Source organism: Notamacropus eugenii, chromosome 1 (genome assembly GCF_028372415.1).
Source record: "Notamacropus eugenii isolate mMacEug1 chromosome 1, mMacEug1.pri_v2, whole genome shotgun sequence".
Classification (NCBI taxonomy): domain Eukaryota; kingdom Metazoa; phylum Chordata; class Mammalia; order Diprotodontia; family Macropodidae; genus Notamacropus; species Notamacropus eugenii.
This window is the reverse complement of record NC_092872.1, coordinates 45526471-45540720: the sequence shown is the minus strand read 5'-3', so window position 1 is coordinate 45540720 and position 14250 is coordinate 45526471. Positions and strand designations below refer to the sequence as shown.

Genomic DNA, 14250 nt, shown 5'->3' with positions numbered 1-14250 from the left:
GCATGTTAGAGCTTGTAATCTGGTGACATGGATTTCAAGAACCCAGACTAGCTCGATACCACACTGAGGTATCAGGGGAAAATTTTAGAGGAGAAATGATAATAACAAAAGTAAGAATCTTAAACTTTATAAAATGTTTTCCTCATAATAGTCCTATGATGTTGGTGGCAACAGCTATTATTTCCCCCATTTTGCAGATGAGAAAAGTAAGGCACAGAAGTATTAAGTCCCATTCCTGTGGTTGCAAAGCTAGTAAGTAGAAGAGCTGGAATTTTAATTCAGTCTTCTCTTCCAAGGTCAGAATTCTTTCCACTGTGTAAAATGAATGTAACATTTTATTTTAGTTAAGTAGGGAAACTGTAAACTTGAGAGCTTCTGGTATGAATGCAATGCCCTGAATCATATCTAAAGAATATGCATATATAGGCGCATGAAGTACAATATATTTACAAAACTTTCTCCTCTCTCTCTTAATTGGGACTTGTGATAGGGCAGACAAAGAGTTATAATAAAGTTCTGAAACCCTGTAAGGAGACAATGACTATCACAATTTGATTCAACTTCCCTTGGTGTGACAGCTTAGTAGAGAAGGATACAGCCACATGGCATTAATGGGGCTTCATAGTCCATGCTAGCTTGTTCTGTATTCTTTAAATTAGCCCTGCTAAAATAGAAAACAGTACATTAAGGATGATTACCATGGCATGTCAGAATAATCAGTACCAAAACAAAGTTGAAGCTATCCAGTCACCTTTATCAATATTTTACAATCCCATTTCCATTAACTCATCAGTAACTGTCCAGCACATGGTCCTTACCTTAATATGGAGAAACTATCCCAGCTTGGGTCATACTCCAGGTCAGTTATTGACTTATGTGCTGTGTCACCCATCAATAATCCAATAAAGAAATAGTCCACCATTCCATTTAGGTTGACTTTATTATGAGTCACCAACAAGTAGGTGTTTAAATGAGCAAACTGTTATTTGTCTGTTCCTCACTGTCTGCAGGATAAAGTTTAATCTCTTAAGACCTTCTGTGACCTTTCCAGGCTAACTTTCCAGTGTTTTCCTACATGAAATCATACACTGCAGTCAAACTACACTGCTCATTCACCAAAAGCATCCCAGAATTACCCAACTCCAAGTCTCAGTTCATGCTCTTTCCTGTCTGCAATGCACTTCCTTCATCTCTATCCTTTTAAGAAATTTTCCTTGATAATATCAAAAAGAGTGTTAGATACAGATCTATCTGCTATGAACTCACACAGGACTTAAAGGAAGAGAGATGGGATTTAAAGGTGAAAAGTGGTCACCCAGTCTGACCCCCTCTATTTGCAGATAAGAAAACTGAGGAAAAGAGAGGGAAAAGGATTTGACTTAGGTCATACAGCAAGCAATAGAGTCAGAATTGAAGCCCAATCCAAAGAATCATGGTATTTAGTGCTAGAAGAGTCTCAAGTGATCTAAAGCCCATTCTCTGTATTTCTCTTGTAGCACTTCCTGCCTCGAATCATGTTTACTTGTCTTAGCTCACCTACACAGGACTGTAGGTTTAGTTAGAGCAAGGACTCTGTTCATCTTTATATGCCTGTATGATTCTGGGTACAGGTCCTTTTTAGTAAATTAGCAGGCATTAGTAAATATCTGTTAAATGAATGACTGAGTGTGCCATCTACAAAATGGTCTGAATTTAATGTGCTAAAGAACAAGGATCAAAAACATTTCAGAGGATCCATGAAATATCCATCTCTCTTCTCAGAAGAACACTGATTTGCCAAATGTTCTCAAGTATTGACTCTAAGTGCTAAACAACAAATATGTCGGAAGGTACATTCTTCTGGTGTCTGCTACAGAAATCTAGTCAATCTTCTGGATTGTCTTCCCAGCAGGAAGGGGAGGAGGAGAAAAACCAAAGCCTTCTCAAAACAGTATAGTGGGGTATCTATCCCATGGCTTCTAGGAAAGACAAAGGCCCAGCTAAGCTTTAGGAAATAGCAAATTCAAAGGTAAAACCTTACAGTTGTTCACCACAAAGCAACATATAAGGAAATATGGTTCCCAATTTCCCACTGAGATATATGAGGCAGTGAAAATGTTAATCTCTCTTTGTTTACCTCCGTGATGGTCCCATCGATGTCTGCAGTTGTAAATAGTCAATGAAGAGAATTTCTTGAGCAAAGTCAAAGTGACAGTGGCCGGGCCCTTTGCGGACGAGGAAGCCCAATGGCGGGGAGACACACTGGCCATCCAGGAACACGTGCACTACTTTGGCCTAGTGAGACAACCCATTGTTTCAGAAAATTCATGCCAAGTACACATTCACACCACTGTTCACAGAAAGTTGCCTTGCCCATATGCAGAATACTTCCCACAAAGTACTTCATCTTACTTGGGCTTATTCCCATTTTTCTCACACTGCAGAGATTGTGCTTTATATCTAAATTGTCCCTTTAGGGTCATCCTCATGGCTTAGCAGTGCATTGTGTAACAGCTGGCATTTAACACAGAAGCAGCTTGGCCTGGGAGATCCAAAGCTGGCCCTGGAATCAGGGAAACCTGGGTTTGAGCTGGGCTGTGCCTCTGGCACCTCCTGGCCACTAAGGTCCTTATGACTCCAGCACTTTAGGCAATACTCTAAGACTCTAAGTTGCAAACCTGAAGGTGCTGACTTGTATTAGAAGAGGGGGTTTCATCATCTGGGAGTTCTCCATATCACTAAGATCACAGGACCAGTCCCCATCCATGCCTGTCCTTTCAGTTTACAATGTTTTTTTTGTGTAGACTACCTCATTTGACCTTCAAAACAACCTTGTGCAGGGTAAGCATTATTATCCCTGACAAATGAGAAAAACAAAGCTCGGAGAGGTTAGTGACCTATCCAAGGTCACACGGTTGGAAATTGGCAGAGCTGGGATTGGGCCCAGATCTGCTGATTGTCTCTTGAGTGTTCTTTCCACAGTTCTGTTCATAGCTGATGCCCTGAATGATCTCTAGCCCTTTGAGAAGCTCAGTGGCCTTCTGGAGGTCATCCAAAGTGATGATGTTTGTTAAGCAAATAAAAAACAAAAAATGAAGCCCAAGTTAGCCCAGGGTAAGTGATTTGCCAGTCAGAGCTCAGGAAAGCTTTCCCCTCAGCATGTAGAGTCACTTCTCCAAATAATGAGGTACCACCTCCGTAGATCAAGGTCTATTGGTAGATCATTAAACTCAAAGTGGAAGATTTCCAAAATGCTTGTCATCACCCACAATGGCAACTGTCTTTAGCTCCCTCCCAGTTCTCTTTACTTTTACCTTTCTCAGGAACTTCCCCTCCTCACTTTCCCCATAAACCTAGACTTCTTGCTCTGGGATATTAAGCATTTGGTGAAATGAAAAGCAGACTCTCCTCCCCAGATGACCTGGGATTCTAGGCCATGTTCTAGAAGCAATGTGCGTGCCACCTCTAGAAACACTTGGATCTATGGTCTTTGTAGAGCAAAGACATTTCCTTAGCCTTGTTTCCAATTGTTTGAGGACACATGCCACTTTCCAGCCAGCCTCCTTTCTGTCACTTCCCATGTGTTTCTGAAATGCAAGTGTCACAGGAAACTTGGACAAAATAGGGATTAGAAGAAAGATGAGGGTGGCTGCTTAGTATGTCCTCTTGTAATAGTTCTGTCTCAGTTCTCCTACAGCTGTCCTACAGCACCTCTGGTGGGGTTACCTTCCAAACAGCCCTATTCTCTAATAACCACTGCAGCTCACATTTCCTAAGTGCTCTCCAGGGTACCAAGCATTTTATTCACAAACAAATGCATGAGGGAGGTAGCACAAGTATTAAGATCCCCATTTTATGACCCAGGAAAACTAAGACACACTCAAAATCACAAAGCTTAAAATCAGTAGCACCAGGACTCAAACCCAGTTCTTCTGAAGCCTGCCAGTCCCGCACTCTTTGAATTGTTCCTCACTAAATGATCAAGTTGTCTTAAGAGATCATTCCTGGAAATCTGGTTATTGCAAATATAGAAAAGGTCCTACAAAGCAGCACATAAGGGAAATGGAATGTTTTTCTCTAACATGTTTCAAATACATGGTTGTGTCTAGGAATTTAGACACGTACAAGACAAATCCCACAGAAGCACAGTATCTGAGAGTTGGAAGGAATATGAGAAATGGTTTAGTTCCATCAGTACCTCAACAGGAATATTCTTTTATTTTTTAAAAAATTATTTTATTTGTTTTCAGTTTTCTACAATCATTTCCATATATCTTAGATTTTGCCTCTTCTTCCCTCTCCTTCCCCCTTCCCTCTCTACTCCCTCCCCGAGAGGGCATGCAATCATATATAGGTTCTACATTTGAACAGGAATATTCTTGAGAATATGTGTATATATATATATATATATATATATATACACACACACATATATACATGTATATTTGTATGTATGTATGTATTTGACAAATGGCTATCCATCCTTTGTGGAAGACTCAGAAAGGGAGGGAAACCATTATCTCCCAAGGCAGCCCATTTTATTTTTGGACAGTTCTGTTAGGAAGCTTCTACTAATAGACACCTTCCCTGCCTTCAAGTCCAAAATGACCCCTTTGCAATGTCTATACATTGTTCTTGTTCTGTCTTTTGAGCAGAACTGATCTACTCTCTCCTTCTTTGATGTGACACCTGTTCCAATACTTGACATCAGCTATCATGTTGTCTTATGGTCTTCTCTTTCTTAGGCCAAACACTTTCATTCCTCTTTCCTATCATAGTCCCCCTCCCTGGGACACTCTCTAGATTATCAATGTCCTTCCTAAAATGCGATGCCCAGAACTGAACACATTGCTACACATATGGCGTGGTCGGGACACTGTAGAATGGGACTATCATTGCGCCTCTTAATGCAGCCTGGGACAGCACTAGGTCTTTCTTTTTAGCTGCCACACTACATGGCTGATGCCTATTGAGCTTGCAGCCCACAAAAACAATTCCAGACAAATTTCTGTTTAGCTATTTCTCTCTCATTTTGCACCTGTGAAGTTGATTTTTTTTGCACCCAAGTATGAGACTTTACATTTATCTCTATCCCATTTTACCTCACTAGATGTGGCTCAGTGACCTAGCCTGCTAAGATCTCTGGCTCAGAAAGTGGAAGCAACCTTTAAGTTCATTTAATTCCATTCCCTCATTTTATACAAGGAAACTAAGGCTGACAGGGGTTGGGTGACTTGTCCCAAGTCCCAGTGAGTAACGGAGCTGGAGTATGAACTTCTGACCCCACATTCTCGGTTTTTTCTATACTGTACTCCAGTTACCTATTGGAGCATCTTCAATGATGAAATAACATACCTTTTGAAATAGTTAAGTATTACAAATATACAGATGTCTCTCAGAATAGCTTGTGTACCAGGAGAGTCTAGTTAATTACCACAATACTACCATGAAGCAAGCTGAGAACAAGTGTCATTAGGCCTACAGTATTTAACAAGAGCAGCAAGATGCCAGAGCTGGTCCACAAACAAAGGCACAACAAATCCAAGTCTTCAAAGTGTCCGTGCCAATGTGTAAGCCAATTGGTTCTAGCACGGAGGCAGAGCCAGCCTCAGATCACCGTGATGCCAGTCCTGCTTCTGACACATACTAGCTGAAGGACATTCACCTCTAGGCAATTCTCTAAGCCTTAGATACTTACCAGCTGGGTGACTCAGGGCAAGTCACTTAACTTCTGCCTATCTTAGCTTCCTCAGTCTAAAATGGACATAATAAAAGCACCCACTTCACAGGGTCAAATGAGACAATGTTGGTAAAGTGCTAAGTACAGTACCTGGTATGTAACAGGTGCTTAATAAGTGCGTATGCTATCTTATCCATCTAAGGCATAGAAGGGAGTATCCTAATTAAATGGGCCCTCCCTCTAGCAATGAAATCACAGGCCAAACAAACACCAAATTGTAATATATTAGTGGTTTCTTTCTTTTCTTTTTAAAGAGAAAGCATAATAAAACATTAATAGTGGAAAGCGGGGGTTCTTAATATAAAGTCTATGGATCTCTAAGATTCTTGAACAGATTTTAGTGGGTCTTGGAATCTGAATGGAAAAAAATTCATCTTTATTTTCATTAACTTCTGAAATTCAGCATTTCCTTCAACCACTTTTCTGGGAAGGGTCCCACAAGTTTTACTGCCAGAGGAGACCATGACACAAAAGGTGAAGAGACCCTAGTCTAAAAGGGACAGGAGCAAGTTTGGATACCTAAATTAATGTAGGTAGCAATCTTTTCTTTTTTCCTGGAAGTAGGAAACTATATGATGTAAAAGAAACATTCTCCTTTAGACCTTTCAGAGGATCACAAACCTTAGAGGCCATATGTATACATACATACATACACATATACATATATATGTATATCAGATTATATATCAATCTCATTTTCTAGCTGAGGAAAGGGGGGGGGGGGGGGGTCCAGAGAACTTAAACCATGTGCCAAAGGTCACACAAGTAGTAAATAGAAGACCTGGAATATGAATCCAGGTCTTCTGACACCAAATCCAACACTCTACCTTACTGTGTTCTTCCCTTAGCTGTTCAAACCTAGTTAGATCTATTGTCCTGGAGAATACTTCCCCATTCTCTTCTATAAGGGAAACAAGCCTAAGCACACAAAAATCACTTAGCTGTGGCAAAGACAATCACAACACAATTTCTACAGGCCACCACAAAGTTCTCTTTGTTCGTCAAATTTTCTAGAAACAAGAGCTTTAGTCCTTTTTTGTTCTTATTAATAGCTCTTACGATCAACTACGTGGGGAAGTCTCCTCACCTAGGAGCACCTTCTCACCTCCATAGCAGCTAGACAGCCCCATCCCATTTCATTTTCTTGTTTTATGCACTTCCTTCTTTTCTCCAGGCCTCCCTCTTTCTCGTCTCCTTTTTCTTCCTTAAGCCCTTCTTCTTCCTCCTTTTTGCTCAAATTTTCTTCCTCTGTTAGCTTGGGAACTTCTATGACTTCTCTGACAGCCCCCCTCCCCAAATTTCCCTTCCCCAAACTCAATTTGTGACCTTTTCAAAATTCAAAAGCCCTCTAAATATCACAATTCCTTCTCTTTGTTTAACTCTTTGTTTAACTCTAAAGCTAGAAGATGTTGTTACATATCCAATCCAAAACAGAAAATAAAAAAACTGTTAAGATTTTGGCACTGGGTAGCCCACCTAAGGTTTGTCTGCCCCTGTTCTGTGGACCTAGTTATGGAGGCTACTATGTTCAAGGAGTCAAGGAGTATCTGCTAAAGAATCTTCCGGCCACCTGTTGTGAGACACAGCCCCTGCATAGTGTCCAGGTGCTTATGGCATCAGGTATAAACCTTGATTATGAGACCTTCCTCTGTACCTGGCCGCAATATATAGACAACCAAACTTTTCAGTACTCTCTAAGGAAAGCCTTTTGTTGTATCAGGAGTCTTCTTACTCTCTCCTACATGCAGAATGCTCTTCCTTGACTCCTTGCTCTTTTTCACATTGTACTCTCACCATAACTGCCCTTTAGACCCACTTGAAGTGTTACTTCTTCCATGACGCCCTTCCCAACTACTCTATAGGACATTTCCCCCCTAAAAATCCAGGTATAAAACCTTTCAAAGGTTTAAGCTGAAAGAAAGGGAGAAGAGAGAAAAATGAATGCATACACACATACACACACATTATATATTACACATACACAAATACATAGACATATCTCTATAGATAGATACCTACCTATATCCATAAATCAATGCACATATCTGTATATCTACATCTAGACAGATATCTAGCCAGATATATAGATATCTACATATCAGATGATGTGTTGGGAAACAGATCTTAAACCTGGAACAGGGGCATGCTACAGTACCAACAGGGGATTACTATTATCTGGATATCTGCAGGAGCTCTAATTCTGTCAAAAGCAAAATTCCCTGACTTGCCACAATGATAATTTCACCTTTTAAAAGGTGAAGGAACCAATGAAGGGAGTTTATACTAAGGATCTGATTCTCATCAAAGAGGAACTGATTGCTGGGCAGAAATGAAAGGGAAGCTTTCAGGAAAATGACTACTTCATTTTGGACTTTGTGATACAGAAGGTGAGGAACATTAGGCATAGTCTGTCATACAACACAGATTTCAGGACAGCAGATTTGAAAGGGTTCAGTAGAAAGGATAAGTGGAATTAAAATTCTACAGAGAAAGTCAATCCAAGAAAGGTGGGAAGTTCTTGAGAATGTGGTTTTGAAGCTACAAAGAGAAAACAGAATCTATGATGACAAAAGGGGAAGTTGTCTAAAGAGAATGATGTGGATGCATGGGGAACTCATCAATCAACTTAAATTTTTTAAAAAACCATTTGTGAAAAATGGAAGCATGGGCAGGTTACAAAGTATGAAAAACAAAAAAACTTCAGGAATGCTGAAGTTCTCAATGAGCCAATATTGGTAAGGAAAGCTAAGAATAATAAAATGTTTTTAAAAGCTAGGGAAAAAGAGAAGGATCAAAGAAAGGCTAGGACTGCTTTTTTGAGGCTATTGGGACAATGGTAATTGATGATGGGGAGTCTGTACATCTGCTCAACGATTACTATGTTTCTGTTTTCTTAGCCAAAGGTGATATGCTTTGGACTAAAAATGACAGAAGAAAAATGGCTAACAGGGAATAGATGCCCAAAATAAGACAGGGGATAGTGAGAGACAACCTAGCTGTTTCTCATTAGTTCAGTCATTAGGCTTTTATGAACTACATTCTAGGTGTTAAAAGAAATTGGAGATGTAATTGAAGAGCTATTGTCACTGAATTCTGAAAGATCATGGAAAATGAAAGAAGTACTGCAGAACTGGAGAAAGGCAAATGCACCAATTTTCTCCCAAAAGGAAAGAAAATGGAATTTGCAAACTTTGCCAGTGAACTTAATTTTGATTCCTGAAAACTGAGAAAAGGGAATCAGTGAACACATCAAGAAAGGTCATGCCAAACTAACCTCATTTCCTTTCTGCCAAGGGTTACTAGACTAGTAGATCAGGGTAATGCTGTGAATACAGTTTACTTAGATTTTAGCAAAGCATTTTTAAAGTCATTCATGCTGTTCTTGGAGAAATAATGGAGATGTGGGCTAAGCCAGTAGTGTCAAACTCAGATAAAAATGGGGACCACTAAGGCATACATGAGGATTCCTGTGGGCCACATGCTGATAGTTTTAAAATGTAATATCTATGTTTTATTGTATTTTATTAAATATCTTCCAATTACATTTACCTAACTCTGACCATACTCACATTTGGGAGTATCATGGGCTACAAGTGGCCAGGATACGTGTTTGCTGTCTCTGGATTAGAAAATCATAAAGTAAAGCAAATTCAAAATAGGTTGAATGGCTAGATTCAAAGAGTAGCCTCAGTAATGATTCAGTGTCACTCTGGTCAGTAATGGTTCAATGTTATTTTGGAAGGAGGTCTTTATTGGAATGCCTCAAGGATCATTGCTTGGCTTTATGCTATTTACCATTTCACGAATGATATGGAAGAAGACATAGAAGGTGTGCCTTATTTGCCAATGGCAGAAAGTTGGCAGGGATAGTTAAGCCAGTGGATAAAAGAATCAGAATCCAAAAAGATCCTGATACTTTAGAACAGAGGTTGTGTGTGTGTGTGTGTGTGTGTGTGTGTGTGTGTGTGTGTGTGTGTGTGTGTGTGTGTGTGTGTGTGGTGGCTGTCTTAGCATTCTGGTAAGGCCTACAGAACCTCTTCTCAATGTTTTAAAATGCATATAATAAAATACATAAGGTTACAAAGGAATTCATATTCTACAACACTGGGCAAAATCCAGTAAGGTGATATTTAACAGGGTTATAACTGTTCAGTCTTACAGTTGAGTACAAAAAAATCAACTTCACAAGTACAAGAAGAAGGATACACTGCTTGACAGCATTTTGTCTGACAAAGGTCTATGGGTTTTGGTGGACTACAAGCTCACTTTGAATCATTTTAGCTGATACACTGACTATATAGTCAGTAATATATAGTCAAAAAGTCAATAAAATATTAGGCTGTATTATGAAGAGCACAGTGTCCAAGACTAGGTAAGTGATAATCCCACTGACCACATCCAGACTTTTGTGTTGGGTTGTAAATCCCCCAATCTAAGAAAGGCATTAAGAACGGAAGGGTATATAGAGAAGAATGATCAGGATAGTGAAGGACTTTGAGATCTTGACACATGACAGTTAGATAAAAAAGTTGGCATGTTTGGCCTAAAGAAGAGAAAACTTGTAGAAACATGTCAACAGTTTTCAGTTGCACACAGGCAATTTAGACTTGGTATAAAGAAGACTTCCCAATTAGAATTATCTACAAGTGAAACAGGATGCTCTGAATTCTTTCTCACTGAAGGGCTTCAAACAAAGGTTGTATGATTATTTATTTTTCAGGGATGGTGTACAGTAAATTCTTGGTCAGGGTCAGGTGGACTAGCTGGTCTCTGAACTGCTTTCCAACATAGAGATTGTGTTTCTTCTGAGAATGTATCATTGTATATTGGCCTGCTCTGCGTGACTTGGGTGATTCTTCCTGCAGTAGGAGTTAGAGCTCTCTTGAAACACAGAAGAAAAAAAGGGAGTGAACAAAAATGTCCTGACAAATGTTTGCAAGGTGGTTACGGGATTAGTATCCAGAATGGCAGAAAAATGGCTGTGTTGTGGGAATAGGTGCCATCTATGAGCAACATGTGCCTTCTGCCTCTCTCTTCACTCCCTACCTGGCCCAATTCATTGATAAAATTGTGAGAATGACAGTTGTATAGCAAGAACTAGCAGTGTTTATACTCTGGTCAATCACTCCTGGACCCTTCTTTTCTTTTCTCAGAGATTGTACTAGAAAGCCAGGGAATGGCTTATGCAAATTTAGAATGCTAAGGCAGAAAGGTTCTTTATGACCACATTTTACTTGTAAGAAACACTGAACCTTAGAGGGAATGTATGACACCACGGTGTCTCCAAGGTCTGTAACAGTCTTTTCACAGGTTAATATTCAGAGTTCTTTTACTCCCTCCAGAAAGTCTGAATATTTAGAATCTAATCTAGAGAAGGGAGAAGACCTGTAATTTCTTAAGTTCTTCCTAAAATAAACTGCTTTTAGCACCAGTGTACCAGGTCAAAAGGTACCTGGGAAACTGAATTTCCAATATCGTTGCCTGTATGCAAACCTGTTCTAACAAACAGATCAGAATGTTCTCTCTTGTATCACACTCTCCCAAATGAAATGGCAGAAGGCAAAAGAGTCAAGTGACCAGAGATCAGGAGAAACACAATATTATGAAACAGAGGTAACTATGTTGTGCTGTGAGTCCTGTGGGACATGGGGTACTAAGATGATCTGAATCTATTTGGAGGGAGCTCTTTAAGGCATATTTGCTGTTTGCAAAGAAAAAAACAGCAAGTTATTCTCCCTGCCACAAAATTAGGCATCTGAAAGTTCTAGACGATTTACGCTGCTCTTCTAAGGCTGCTCTGGTCATTTATCAAAGCACTATTTCCACGACAGACGATGGAGCATTTCTGCTGGCTAGACCGCTTTTCTTTGGCTTACCCCTCGATAGGTGTCCTCGGGAGATTTATTATAGTTCCAGAAGCGCAGCCCCACAATGTTTTCAGCTTTATCAAAATAGATTGTGATCAGGTGATCCTCCCCAGGAGAGAAAGGGATCAGCCACATGTGCTCGTCTTCCACTGTGATGTTAGTCCCATCTATTAACCTACAAATACACAAAAACAATTCCATCAGCTCTTTCCTGACAGGTGTGTGTGTGTGTGTGTGTGTGTGTGTGTGTGTGTGTGTGTGTGTGTGTATGAGTTGTGATGTGTTTTACTCTGCAACAGGAAAAAAATGGAGATGGAGAGGATCAAGGCATTCCACGGGAGAGAAATCAGAGAAAAAAATCACCCAAGTAACTCATCTCCTAACCATGGGCCCTAAGTCAATTGATGCTTTGAATCTGGGTTCATTAGGAAGGTACAATTGACATAAATCTCTTCTTTCCTATAATGCAAAGGGCCTGAAAGGGGGAGAAGGCTCATGCTTCATCTGGAAGGTCTTAAAGAAGCAATTTAGATAATGGCAACTTTTTGGCTTAATGATGAGTACAATGTGGTAATGGCTCTGCATGGCCACCCTGACATTCACTGCCATTTTTAAGTAGTTGTGCATTGCCTTCCATTATTAAGACTCCTGGTGGTGACTCTGATGAGTTAAATCGGGGGGGGGGGGGGGGGGGGGGGGCGGAAACTAGGCAAAATTTCCTGATTGGTTAGTGTCAAGTATCGCTATCACAGTTTTCTAGAAACCATAGGGTCAAGAGATAGAAGGTACTGTAGAGGCTATCATTTGATAGATGAGTAACCTGAGGGCCAGAGAAGGGAAATAACTGCCCAAGGTAAGTAGCAGAATCAGGATCCAAACCCAGGCTTTCTGACTCCAAATCTAGCACTCCTCCCATTACATCAGAGTCTGCTCATTCAACAGAACGTAAGTCTGTAGTTACTCCTTCAGAAATGAATTTATTTGGACACGAGGATAATTTCCTTGTCATGGGCATTTTAAAAGTGCTATCCACTTATGAATACATGGAAAGCTCATACTTATTGGTGGCTGAAATGGAACTTATAAATATGCAGCAAATAATTAGCCTGCTTAAAAATGAAGGCACAAAGTTGAGTTGACATTAGATTCCTGGCACAATGACAGCAAACAGGACAACAGTTAAGACATCTTAAAGACAGGCTTCCAGTAGCACATTCCCTATTGCTGCCATAGTGGGCCCTGGTGTGACTTTAGCTTAGAAGGTGGAATATATCTTCCAAGATCAATATTACCTCTTTTAGGTTCTAGTTTTTTCTTGGAAGGCATCAATACACTTACTTAGCTTAGGAAATCTTACTGTTTTAACAACGGAAATTATGCTCCTACTGATCTACTACTTAACCTTTAGTTAAGACTAAACTCAAGAAAGAGTCAGGCTTCATTGCCTGTAAGGGGAGTTAGACAGTACTGAAGTCAGATCCACCACCTTATTCACTCATCACATGTACACCAAACCCTTCTAAGTCAAAAGTTGCAGTCTCTGAGATACTTACTTATCTAAGGTCCTGGAATCATCAGTGTATTCAGGAAGGTCATTTAAATCACTGGGCGAGGCAGACATCTTATCCAATGTAATTGGCAAAGGCTGACCATCTTTTCCTACCACTTCAAGTCCGGTCAGCCCTAGGTAATGCATGTCACCCCAAGAGGCTGTGAAATTAAGTTGAAGACCTTAAACACAAATAAAATTGCCTGTTAGAAACCAGAGGCACTGACAGAAATGTCCCTAAAATGAAAATAGGCAGCTTAATGATTTGCAAACTCTATATCCTACTGATTTCTAGAGACAAAATCAAGTGAATGCTTATTAAACACCTGACTAGATACGGCACTACAATAGGTGATTTTTATATATATATATATATAGATATATATATATATATATATCTATATATATATATATATATATATAGATATATATATATATATATATCTATATATATATATATATATATATCGTTAACTCAACATATTCACCCTCAGGAAGTTTAGTATCCGAGCTATAATGGCATAGTCACGAATTCACCCAGAGTCAGTGAGCAAGGAGAGACCTAGCTTTTCTTCTCTCAGGACCCCTTGACACCATTTAGAACATTACCTCCTTGGTACTGAGGACAGTCATTAACTAGCCCAGCATGAATACATCTCAAACCAAGACACTTTTCTTGATATCTGGACTGCATGTGACTTCCCTTTAAGACTGTGGTTTTATAACTGGTCTATATAACGCTGCCACCTCTGGAATATACATCATTACCTTGTGTGCAAAATAAGGATAACAAAACTGTCTTTCCTACCTCATAGGGCAGTTGTGAGGGGGTCATATAAGAAAATGGACATGAAGTGTGTTGTAATTATAAACTGTAATACATATATACTCAAGTACACTGCACATTTGTACAATTATTAACAATATAAAAATTATGAGAATGATTTTTCATAGATTCACAGAATTCTAGAGATGAATATTCCATTAAAGTTGTGTATCAAGTGCTTACTATGTACTAGGGACTGTGCTATATGTTGGGGATACAAAGACAAAAACAAAATAGTCCTTGACCTCAAGAAGCTTATATTCTAGCATGCAATTGCAATATGCACACA

At 39.6% G+C, this 14250-nt stretch overlaps 1 protein-coding gene across 3 annotated transcripts in view; it reads right to left on the bottom strand.

Moving 5' to 3' along the window:
• Positions 1-14250, bottom strand: part of KATNIP (katanin interacting protein) — a 213207-nt gene that overhangs the window by 18690 nt on the left and 180267 nt on the right. For 2 of the 3 annotated variants that reach the window (XM_072598101.1, XM_072598116.1), the window contains 4 exons: positions 13140-13317; positions 11596-11761; positions 2117-2274; positions 597-664 (listed from right to left, as the gene is read on the bottom strand). In XM_072598101.1, the coding sequence (XP_072454202.1) occupies positions 597-664; positions 2117-2274; positions 11596-11761; positions 13140-13317 (570 nt within the window). The remainder of the gene's footprint in view (positions 1-596; positions 665-2116; positions 2275-11595; positions 11762-13139; positions 13318-14250) is intronic. The other variant, XM_072598109.1, reaches the window with a different exon arrangement.